The sequence below is a fragment of the Sinocyclocheilus grahami genome, unplaced genomic scaffold (genome assembly GCF_001515645.1).
Source record: "Sinocyclocheilus grahami isolate Dianchi unplaced genomic scaffold, SAMN03320097.WGS_v1.1 scaffold1434.1, whole genome shotgun sequence".
In the NCBI taxonomy this organism is placed as follows: Eukaryota; Metazoa; Chordata; class Actinopteri; order Cypriniformes; family Cyprinidae; genus Sinocyclocheilus; species Sinocyclocheilus grahami.
This window is the reverse complement of record NW_015506613.1, coordinates 42,657-54,286: the sequence shown is the minus strand read 5'-3', so window position 1 is coordinate 54,286 and position 11,630 is coordinate 42,657. Positions and strand designations below refer to the sequence as shown.

The window sequence follows — 11,630 nt, the reverse complement described above, 5'->3', positions numbered from 1 at the left end:
AGGGCTGATTCAGATAGACCACTTACATCCTATAATCCTGTAACATTGAAGGTGCAAATTTTGTCTGAGCTGTGAGTGCTTCAGGTTCAAGTTAATATAATTTTCAGTATTATCAATATCATTTTCTGTCCTCCATTTAGTATGCAAAAAAAATGCAGAAACCCCAAAAAAACAATGTGACCACAGTAGAAAATGTTTTATTCAGATTTTTATTTTGCAATTCTAATCAATATCTCAGCGATATATTGATATATGTGGTTAATTCCAATTAATTTGATGGACATATCATGAAAATAATTTGGTTACATTAAAAGATCAACACGATCGAAACTTTGCTGAAAAACCTGTTGCATATCATCAGGCTTTTGAGGAGCGTTTATTTTATTGGATTGCATTGCATTTTATGTTTTGATCATTTAAATATCATCTTACTAAGACATATTAATGTTATAAAGATCTCATTGATTTACATTACAAGCATCAGAATTTCATCAAATAAATATCAGCATCTGCACCAAATTGCATATTTTTGCTCAGTTTGTGTCTTTGAATAAAGCTGAGCTGCTTTCTCTTCTTCACGTATGAGCTCTATATTCTCAGTATATGGTACTATATGAACCATAAAAGCCCGACGTATCAAAATCAATGAAAAAACAGATTTTAAAAACTGTTCCAGTCCAGTAAAAATGATTTGGACAGGGTTGATTGGTTAACAGACCTACTTTTAAAGGGGTCATGAATTGAGAAATTCATATCTTTTGACATATAAAAACATTCTTGTAAGTTTCAGAACTCACAACTTTCCCGTTAGTCTAAAAACAGCTGATATTGAAGCCAATCTGCTTCTCGACTCGTTTTGGAATGTGTCACATTATACGTCATAGTGTGACGAAAGCCCGCCCCTGCAGAAGAAGATCGAAGCCTCTTTAACAGTGGAGAAACCTTCCTTCTGATCCTAACATTAGGAAAGAGTGGATGAAGTTCCAGATCACGTCAGTAACAACCTGGTGGTTTCGTTTCATTTTTCTGTGGATTAGTTTTTAAACAAGACACAATTCCACACGGGATTTTCAGAGAGATTGAAACTAAAAGACGATGCTGTGCTGACTATATTGAATCCGGTAGTAATGTCGCAAACACAAGTGTGAGTTACAATGTTTTAATCATTTATCACTATTACTTTTTTACACTAAGCCCTTTTTTTTGTGAGTGTGCGAGATTTCCGGTTCATTAGCCGCTGTAGGGAAATAACGAGAAGAATAACAAAGTGCAGTAAATGGTAAAACTGTTTGCTCTACAAACAAGTGTGTTCGTAATTAAGATAATACATTCAAATAATATGGTAAGACATAACAGTTTGCAATGTCAAGCAGCAAAACGAATGACACCGGAAGCCATATTAAATGTACAAATTTAATATGGCAAATTTAATTTAATATAGCGTCCGCTCTTATGGGAATACGTAAGTCGATACGTTTTTAACCTAAATCACTACAGTGCCCATCTATGTAGGCTGTCAAACAGACCTGCAGAATTTGACATTGTTTCATGTAAACAAAGTACTCATGATAACTGTGTAATTTATCCTTTGTCAGCTATAACTGTAACTCCAAGTATCTAAACTTTATTTGCCACATCAATGAAATATGAAACGTTGTTAACAACATAGCAGCATAAACAGCTTTCTGTAGCATCTTGAGTTAAACACCAATATATAATAGGCTAACTACCTCACAAATACATAAAGAATAAATAGAAATACAGATGATTAATTAGCAGGCTGTCGCAGGCTATAGTATCTTTGGCATTTGAGATTTTCTGATTCGGGATCAGACTCTGGCTCAAACATGTATTATTGAATTTCACTGGCTGCCATTTCTCAACATTTTCAAAACAGTTCCCCATGTGTGATAATGATGGGCGTGTTAAAATATATGCAAAACTGTTAGCCAATCGTAGCAGTGGGCATTTACTTCTGAGTCTAGAATGAGCCACGCCCATCCAAACGGAACGTTCAGACGAATGGAACGTTCTAAATTATGTATTTTTATGCAAAACTCTTGTTAACATTATAAGTGGACGTCAGAGAACATTATACAAAAAAAATTAAAGGGGTCATGAACTGCCTTTATTTTTTTATTATTATTTTGGACTGTTTACTGAGGTCCACTTATAATATTATTAAGATTTTTACATCAAAAAGCATCATAATTTAGAAGTAATAAGTTATTTTGTGTCCAGTTTTTGACCCACTCTGTTTGAATAGGCGTGGAGGATTGTAGACTCGGAAGTTAACGCCCACTGCTGTGATTGGCTAATAGTTGTGTATGTTTGACAGCCTACATTCCTCATAGATGGGATGCTGCTGTGATTTAGGTCAAAAACGCATAAATAACTCATTACAATCAAACCAAACCATCTGTAAGAAGAGACAAAGCAATAGTGATCACGTAATTAAAAACAGTTACTCGCGCTTGTGTTGCGACAGTACTGTCGGATCCAATATAGTCGCACAGCATCGACTTTTAGTTTCAATCTTTTTGAAGATCCTACGTCGAATTGTGCCTTGTTTCTAAACGAATCCACGGTAAAATGAAGTAAAAAAATAAAAAAATAAAATAAAGTTAATTAAAAATAAAGTTTATTCATTCTATCCTAACGTTGGGATCAGAAGGAAGGCAACGCAAATATTGTTTTTCCACAGCTTGGCACTGCACAGTGTCTTGTTGTCTTTGGAGTCATCTTCATCGTTTGGTTTCTGCATAGACCTGCGCATTCGCCTCTCTCGTAAACACTACATGTACGAATCGGTGGGCGGGGCTAAACAGGCAGTGATGTAGAATTGGTGGGCGGGGCTAAACAGGCAGTGATGTCGAACCGGTGGGTGGGGCTAAACAGGCCATCATAACGAATCGGTATTCGCGGCAAAACTGCACTGATGTCAAATCGGTGGGCGGGGCTAAACAGGCATTGATGTCGAATCGGTAGGTGGGGCTAAACAGGCAACGATGTAGAAAAACAGGCAGTGATGTCGAATTGGTGGGTGGGGCTAAACAGGCAACGATGTAGAAAAACAGGCAGTGATGTCGAATCGGTAGGCGAGGCTAAACAATCAACGATGTAGAAAAACAGGCAGTGATGTCGAATTGATGGGCGGTGCTAAACAGGCAACAATGTAGAATCGGTGGGCGGGGCAAAACAGGCAGTGATGCTGAATGGTAGGCAGGGCTAAACTGGCAACGATGTCGAATCATGGGTGGGGCTAAACAGGCAGTGATGCTGAATCGGTGGGCGGGGCTAAACTGGCAACGATGTAGAATCAGTAGGCGGGGCTAAACAGGCAATGATGTAGAAAAACAGGCAGTGATGTAGAATCGGTGGGCGGGGCTAAACTGGCAACGATGTTGAATCATAGGCGGGGCTAAACAGGCAGTGATGTTGAATCGGTAGGCGGGGCTAAACTGGCAACGATGTCGAATCGGTAGGCGGGGCTAAACAGGCAGTGATGTCGAATCGGTGGGCGGGGCTAAACAGGCAGTGATGTCGAATCGGTGGGCGGGGCTAAACAGGCAGTGATGTAGAAGCAGTCGTTGATCATCTTCTGTGGAGGTGGTGATTATCCACACTATTACATCATAGAGTAGAACATTCCACAAGCTGTCGTTGTGACAGACTGCCTTCAATATCAGCTGTTTTTAGAGTAACAACAAAGTTTTGAGTTCTGAAACTCACAGGATGGTTTTATAGAACAATGACCTCTTATATGTCAAAAGATCAAGGGAATTTTGGTTTCTCAGTTCATGACACATTTAATTAGCATGCTTTCTGGAATATTCTCACAATTCTGATTTGTTTGGCAGGAGTGGAGGAAGTGTGATGTTGTCGGTCTGTGCGGTCACACAGCATCAGTACTGAGACACATGTGCTGAAGTCTGTTCACACACACACACATACATATGAGATCAGATCAGCTCACTGATGGGGGTCTACAGTGAGCCAGAGGGGGAAAATAAATGCGATTGTCACTGTGTCTTTTCCTCCTGCACTATAATTCCCGCCAGCAGACAAATAATTGATGGTTTAGAGCCGGGAAAAAGAGGGAAAGACTGCAATTTCCAATTCTATTCCATTTGCTCAGTCTTTCTCTCTCTCTCTCTGCTCTGTGTTTCAGCCTCCATCCAGCTGTGGAGGTCACGTCTGAGCAGGGTGATGTACTCCATGGCCAACTGTCTGCTAATGATGAAGGTACGTGAGTGGAAGAGCTAGCAAACATATACTCACTCGCACTTTCATATCTGACCTGAATCATATCCGTGCACATGCACAGACTCTAGGGTTAGAGATTACAGGCTTTCCTTCAAGCAGGTGCCTACTGAGAAAATAGCTTTTCTTGATTACTGTTCTACTGGTAAAATAGTGTGTATGCACACATAGCCTTCTATATCTTTATAGTATACCAGACTGTCAGTAGCTAAAGAAATACCTGTTTTTTGCAAGTTATCATGTTCAACAAGTGCTATCTGCTGGCCAAAGACTGTAGTGACACACATTGGTTAGCAGACTCACACCGAAGAAACTCACAAACGTGAATCCTCTGTAAGTGGAAAGCCAGTGAACGCTGTCTTTGCTCAGCAGAGTTGCTTGTTTCTGAAGAGGATCAGAGTCCGCTTCGCTCATCATGTTTTATCTCCACACAGACGATAATTAAGGTTCTGTTTGTTCTTATGATTAGATTGGAGACATCAGAACCGCTGAGAAGTATTTTCAGGATGTGGAGAAAGCCTGTCAATCAAAGGGAGAAACACCTAATGAAGACACCTCAGTGCTGATGAACAGGTGAACGCTGATTTCTGCTCTGTCAAGTCATTTAATGCAATCTGTTTACACTGCAGCCCGTCAAAAGCTGGAATATATATATAATACTTTTTATGTTTTTGAAAGACGTGTCTCTTCTGCTCATCGAGGCTGCATTTGATACAAAAATACAGTAAAAACAGTAATATTGTGAAATAATTTTACATTTTAATATACCTGTTTTCTATGTTAATATATTGTAAATTATAATTTATTTCTGTGATGCGCAGCTGTATTTTCAGCATCATTCCTCCAGTCTTCAGTGTCACATGATCTTCAGAAATCAGTATAATATGCTGCTTTACTGCTCAGTTATTATCAGTTGATATTTCTGTTCAATTGTTAATAATGGTTCTTCTTCTTATTAATATTTAAAACATTGGGTTTTTTTCAACCTAACATTTTTGTGGAAATCATGTTACTTTTTCAGGATTCAATGAACAATATTTACTTAAATATAAGAATTTTAAATAAATATTTTAAATGATTCCACTTAAATGTTTTTATATTAATAAATTAATATTAAAATGTATTTCCTGTCACTTTTGATCAATTGAATGTGCTCTCGTTGAATAAAAGTTTGTATTTATTTTTATTTTGTAGGTATTGTGCATCTTGGTTTATTAACATCAAAAATATTGTGCAGCACGACTAATAATCAGAAATGTTTCTTGAGCAGCAAATCAGCATATTATACTGATTTCTGAAGATCATGTGACACTGAAGACTGGAGTAATGATACTGGAAATACAGCTGTGCATCACAGAAATCAATTACTATAAAACTGTATTTTTGGTCAAATAAATGCATCCTTAACGAGTCTTCTTTCAGAAACGTTTGTTCATCTGTAGTATATGTGCTTCTGTGGTTCTCCTGAAGCTGAATGTGATGTCGTCCACAGGGCTTTTGTTTATCTGAGTCAGAATAACTATGCAGACGCGCACACGTGTTTCTCCAGCGTCTTGAAACTTGATCCCAAGAACCCAGTGGTAAGTTGAACACGTGACCGAGTGATGCACCTCCAGACAAACAGCACTGGATAACCTGCCGGCGATAACAACGCCAACTTTGTTCTTCAGGCAAGCAACAATTCAGCCGTGTGTCTGCTGTATTTGGGAAGGCTGAAGGAGTCCCTGGGCCAGCTGGAGAGCCTGGTGCACAAGGACCCGGAGCTCTACCTGCACGAGAGCGTGCTGTTCAACCTCACCACCATGTACGAGCTGGAGTCCTCGCGCAGCACGCAGAAGAAACAAGCTCTGCTGGAGGCCACCGCCTGTAGAGAGGGAGACAGCTTCAACGTCCAGTGCCTCAAGCTAGTATGAGACGCCACCATCCAACACGCTGGACGCTACCGGATGATTACGCGTGAAAATACTGTTCCGCATTTGGAGCTTTTACAAGTTCACGTATGTTGTGCTTACCATGTACAGACAGGACCAAAGTTAACTTGACAACTCAATGATATTTGCTCTGCACCGTTTCGGGAATCAAGAGAAATGCTTTTTAATGCATTAAATGATTGTTTTCAAAGAGTCTAAGCTAATTATAACTGTACTGTGTATTTCTGACGATGAGAAAAGGAAATCTTGTTAATAAATGTGTGAAAACCTGACCTGGTGTTGAGATGTGGTTTATTAATGCGGCATATATTTAGGAGAACTATGTTGTTTTTGTTCTCTTTTGCCAATTATTTGATTTCAAAATGGCATTTTCCTGCCATTATATAATTTTTTTAAAAAGCTACTTTTTTTGAACTCCTCCTAGATTGTTCGTTCGATTCACATGAAACTTGGCACACATTATCCCAAGACCATCATGACTAAAAGCTGAGAAGAGAAAACTGATTTATCAAAGTGTTTTAAAGATATAATCCAATCAAAATCTGGCATCGCCCATTTTGACTAATAAACCTATATCTGCTCAACGCAATGTTTAAACTTAGCGAAACTTGATACGCATACACAAGAAGTCATTCCGAGGACTCGCACCAATTTGTGTCAAAATCTGCCCTTACGGGGCACGGCAACTCCTCAACAGTTTGATCAAGGTCAATTCAATTGAATGCATTTCTTCTTCAGTACTAATCAAGCCATGAAAAATAAATCATACAAAACAACAAAAATGGCAGCCAGCAGCTAATAAGATGCATTTTGGATGACTGATCGCAATAAAATTTAGCAGAATGTACGAGGCTGTATACTATATTTGGTGAGAACCACCATTATAATAATCTAATTTACATTTTTTTCTAACAACTGGAATATAGTATATACTGTATGTATATAATATATACTGTGAATGCTGGAATATTTTCTGAATTATTCAGTGCCCCCATATCACATTTTCATATGTGCCATATCTTTTTCTGTACTTTTATATATATATATATATATATATATATATATATATAATTAAGGTTTTTTCATTGTGCTGTTTGCACAAAATGTCCAAAACTTCACAAAACATGGCACACAACTATGATGCAGAGAAAATATTGCTTTATTTAATCAATGAACAAAGAAATCTGTGAAATGCTTTTAGATCATCAAATTAGGAGTCAGTCTCTTTTAAGCTAATTAATAGCAAAATATTTCTATATAAAGACATGCTTATTTACTGTTGTGGTATGAGTAGTAAAACAAACACTTATATGCTAAACTATAAGCATATTAGTGATCATACAGACAAACACATTTTCATTTAATCAGACCGTTTACTTACTTTTTCTAACATGTCTTCATTAATATGAGTTTTTCAGTGTTGCTGCATTGCAGTATTACTTTATTATAATCAGTACAAATATATAATGCAAATTAGTTTTATTCATGAAAACTGAACAGTTTGTAGTGGTTCCCTACATCTTTTAATAGAAAGTAATGAATTAATGCTGAGTCCATTAAACAACCACCATCCACACGGCCCTCCAGGACTACAATGCATTGTCATAACTATCAAAATACTCATGTGTTTATCATTAGTAATGATTTATTAGATCTAGTACTCATGATTGTAACCTGTGTCAAGAGGGTTTGTTAAAGGCACTGCAGAGTTTGATCTGATGAAGAGCACATTAGCAATCAGGTGATTCAGCAGCACTAAACCAATCCCATCACGCGTCTCAAGAGCACCTCAGGGAGTTCACATAGGCTTTACGGATGTCAGAGTCATCAGCTGGGCGGTTATAGGCCTTCCAGACCGGTTCACCGACAAACAGACGCATGACTTTAGTGTAGTTCTGAAGAAAAAAAAAAGCAAAACACTGTTTTAGTTAAAGGAATGGTTGATTCAAGAATGAAAGTTTGCTAACATGTCCTCACCCTCGGGTCATTCAATTTGTAGACGAGTTTGTTTCTTCATCAGATTTGGAGAAATGTAGCATTGCATCAGTGTCTCAGCAATGGATGCTCTGCAGTGAATGGGTGCCGTCAGAATGAGAGTCCAAACAGCTGATAAAAACATCACAATAATCTACAAGTAATCCACAGCACTCCAGTCCATCAGTTAATGTCTTGAGAAGACAAAAGCTGAAACAAATCCATCATTACGCGATTTTTTAACTTCAAATCGTTGCTAAAATATGAATCCATAATCAATCATTAATAACGCTTCCTCCAGTGAAAAGTCCATCTCCTGTTGTCTCTCACGTCAAAATCCAGCCACATATGTGTTTAGAGCCGTTTTGTTTTGGCTTGTAAACAGTGCTTGATCTGTGCAGATTTCTCTCCTGATTCAGACCAGAACACTTTTTCACAGGAGGAAAAGTTATTATGGATCTTACGTTATTATGTTTCTTTTCTTACAAACATGCAGCTTTTCACTTCACAAGATGTTAATTGATGGCCTCTCATTCTGACAGCACCCATTCACTGCACCGCATCCATTGATGAGAAGTGATGCAATGCTACATTTCTCCAAATCTGATGAAGAAACAAACTCATCTACAAATTGAATGACCTGAGGGTGAAGACATTTTTAGCAAATTTTCATTTTTGGGGGAACTATTCCTATAAGTGAGTGAGTGAAGTGACGTGTAAGCAAGTATGGTGTCCCATACCCGGAATCTGTGCTCTGCATTTAACCCATCCAAGTGAACGTGAACACACACACACACACACACACAGTAGTGAACACACACACACACACACACACCTGGAGCAGCAGTGGGACGCCCGGGGAAAAGCGTCTACTAAATGATTGGATGGAAATGCTTTAGTTCAGTGAACTCTGAGACACATACGCTTTCATCAACGGTGAATCTGTGGTAAATTCCCGCCGGCAGTGTGATAAGATCCCCTTTAGACACAGCTATTCGGATCCAGCGGTCATCTTTGTCCCTCACGTCAAAGTAAGACGATCCGTCCAGTGTATAACGGATCTCATCGTCAAGATGAAGATGCTCCTCATAGAACATTTTCACCTGGAAAGCATGAATTTGAGATTTACAGATGGATTTCATTACAAAAATAAGCGTAATATATACTGATAAATGATTTTTATTTCATACAAATTAAATCAGGTTAATATGCATAACCTACTTTGTTCTCATAATCAGGAAGTTTATCTGGGTGAATCGTTATGATATCCATATAGGAAAAGCCCTTTTCTTCACGGATCTTCTGCAGTTCTGGGTCATTTTCATAAATATCAGCATTTAACTAAAAACAGAGAGAACAAAATCCAAACCTTTGAAAACTGACAAGCAGTCATATTTTAGTGCCACTAAAACACTATTCATTTTTGTTAATATTTTGAATTAGGTTTTATTTTGACATGTTATATTTTCACTTTCTAGTACGTTTTAATAGTTTTGTTGTGTTTTTGTGACTTTTCATTTTTTAAGTACATCTACATAGAATTTAATTTTTATTATAAAAAGATATTTACATTTTTACTTTTTTTTTAATAATATTCTAAATAATTTATTTTATTTCAAGTGAATAAGGAATAACTGTTATCAGGGCATAATTGCATTGTTCATCATAACTGTCTGAATGCCATCTAATATGTTTACACTAATAACTATGTTTACCACGACAACCATTAAAAAAAATCATGTTTTTGTAAAGGTGGATCATGACAGTTATTGTTGAAGTTTAGTCAGATATGTTGTTGTACTGCAACATGCATAGAAAGTGGATCAATATTTGTTTTAGATGACTCTATGTTTGCATATTTGACTCTGTTAGCATGCATACACAGCAAGCATAACGCTCGTGTCACGTGCTGCGTGTGCAATATTAATGTGTGTGTGATTTCTGCTCGAACCTTCCAGTAATCAACTCCGATCTGCTCGAGCTGTCTGAGAGTCACGGGCTGGTTCGGCTTCAGTCTGTGAGGCAGCTTCTGGTCCTCGCTGGACTCATCCTCGTACCATGCCTCTATCCCACTCATCATTATTATACGCACACCGTCGTCTTCTTCTTCTTCTTTCAGTTTAATGGCGGATTGCAATAATAACTTGTCAGGTGCATACCGCCACCTACTGTACCGAGGTATGCAGCATGGATTATTAGTTTTATATATGAAATAGATTTATATATAATATAAATGATGTGAATATAAATATATACATGTAAATATTTTCAAAATATATACTGTATGTGTGTATCTTTATATATGCATAGTGAATATACACAGTACTAGTGCTGCCAATTTATTAAAAGTTTAACAAGTATTACATGTTTAGGGCCCTATGACATGTTTTATTTTTCCAACCTTTTGTTTTATTGTAACCAAATTCTGTTTTAGCATGTCTAATTATTTGAAAGCATAAAACAAGTTTCATTTATTCTTACAATAGCCTTATGATTTTTTGCTCAGAAATTCTGTGTTGTGTATTTAAACAAAATTTTTAAGGCATAAAAAAATTCATTTAATCTATCTTTTAAGTAATGAAAATTAAACACATTTTATTTTTTGGAAAAGAAAGGTAATTTAATATTACAATTAAAACATTGACGAAATATTGTATGCTTATTCCTTAAAAAATAAGGTTGTGGAGATGTTGTTCATGTATTATGTCCTCATTAGTGAGACGGCAGACGAGCGTTTCAGTACGAGTACTACACAAAACCAAACCACGCGTCTGCGCCATTCATTGACACAGAGATACACAGAATTAAAATTTAAATATGAATCGTTTTGTGGCTTAATATTTACAAATACTAGTGGGAGTGGGCTCACTTGTGTGTGTGTGTGTGTGTGTGCCACCCCCCTAATATAATGGCAGGGGAAACACTAATAATAATAATAATAATAATAATTTTGTGTATTTTTTATCTTTTCATTTCAAATTAAATAATCGCTAACCAGAGTACCAGATTCCTGCTGGGACTCTGGAAAATCCCAGTAAGTTAGTAATTAAATATTTTGAACGTTAAAAGAGTAATTAATCGCATTTGTTTGTTTGCTTAACGCCCATGCGCTTCTATGGAAATCCAGTACACTTAGTTAAAAAATGTTCAATTTCGTTGTCGATGAAGGTGTACCTGTTATTATGCACTCTACTGCAAAGTTTAATAACTTGTCTGCAACAGTGAATGTCTGCAGCTGGATATTATTGGTTATACCAGTGGTTCCCAACACTGGTCCTTGAGGCACCCCAACACCGCACGTTTTGCATGTCTCCTTAATCAAACACACCTGATTCAGGTCATCGGCTCATTAGTAGAGACTCCAAGACCTGAGATTGGTGTGTCAGAGAAAGTAGACATGCAAAATGTGCAGTGTTGGGGTGCCTCAAGGACCAGGGTTGGGAACCACTGGGTTATACCATT

The 11,630-nt window shown here is 37.3% G+C and overlaps 2 protein-coding genes across 2 annotated transcripts in view; one reads left to right on the top strand and one right to left on the bottom strand.

Annotated features, from left to right (window-relative positions):
- The window catches only part of trappc12 (trafficking protein particle complex subunit 12), a 25,754-nt gene extending 19,294 nt beyond the window's left edge, over positions 1-6,460 (top strand). Inside the window, exons 8-11 of the mRNA XM_016256463.1 lie at positions 4,172-4,245; positions 4,733-4,836; positions 5,756-5,843; positions 5,934-6,460. Coding sequence (XP_016111949.1) covers positions 4,172-4,245; positions 4,733-4,836; positions 5,756-5,843; positions 5,934-6,176 — 509 coding nt within the window. The 3' untranslated portion in view covers positions 6,177-6,460. The remainder of the gene's footprint in view (positions 1-4,171; positions 4,246-4,732; positions 4,837-5,755; positions 5,844-5,933) is intronic.
- Positions 6,461-7,713: 1,253 nt separating this feature from the next.
- On the bottom strand, positions 7,714-10,315 carry adi1 (acireductone dioxygenase 1). The gene is made up of 4 exons (XM_016256469.1): positions 10,120-10,315; positions 9,390-9,509; positions 9,092-9,271; positions 7,714-8,089 (listed from the first exon to the last, which is right to left on the bottom strand). The coding sequence occupies exons 1-4, from the start codon at positions 10,246-10,248 to the stop codon at positions 7,973-7,975; spliced, it is 546 nt and encodes a 181-aa protein (XP_016111955.1). The 5' UTR covers positions 10,249-10,315; the 3' UTR covers positions 7,714-7,972.
- Between the last annotated feature and the right edge of the window lie 1,315 nt (positions 10,316-11,630).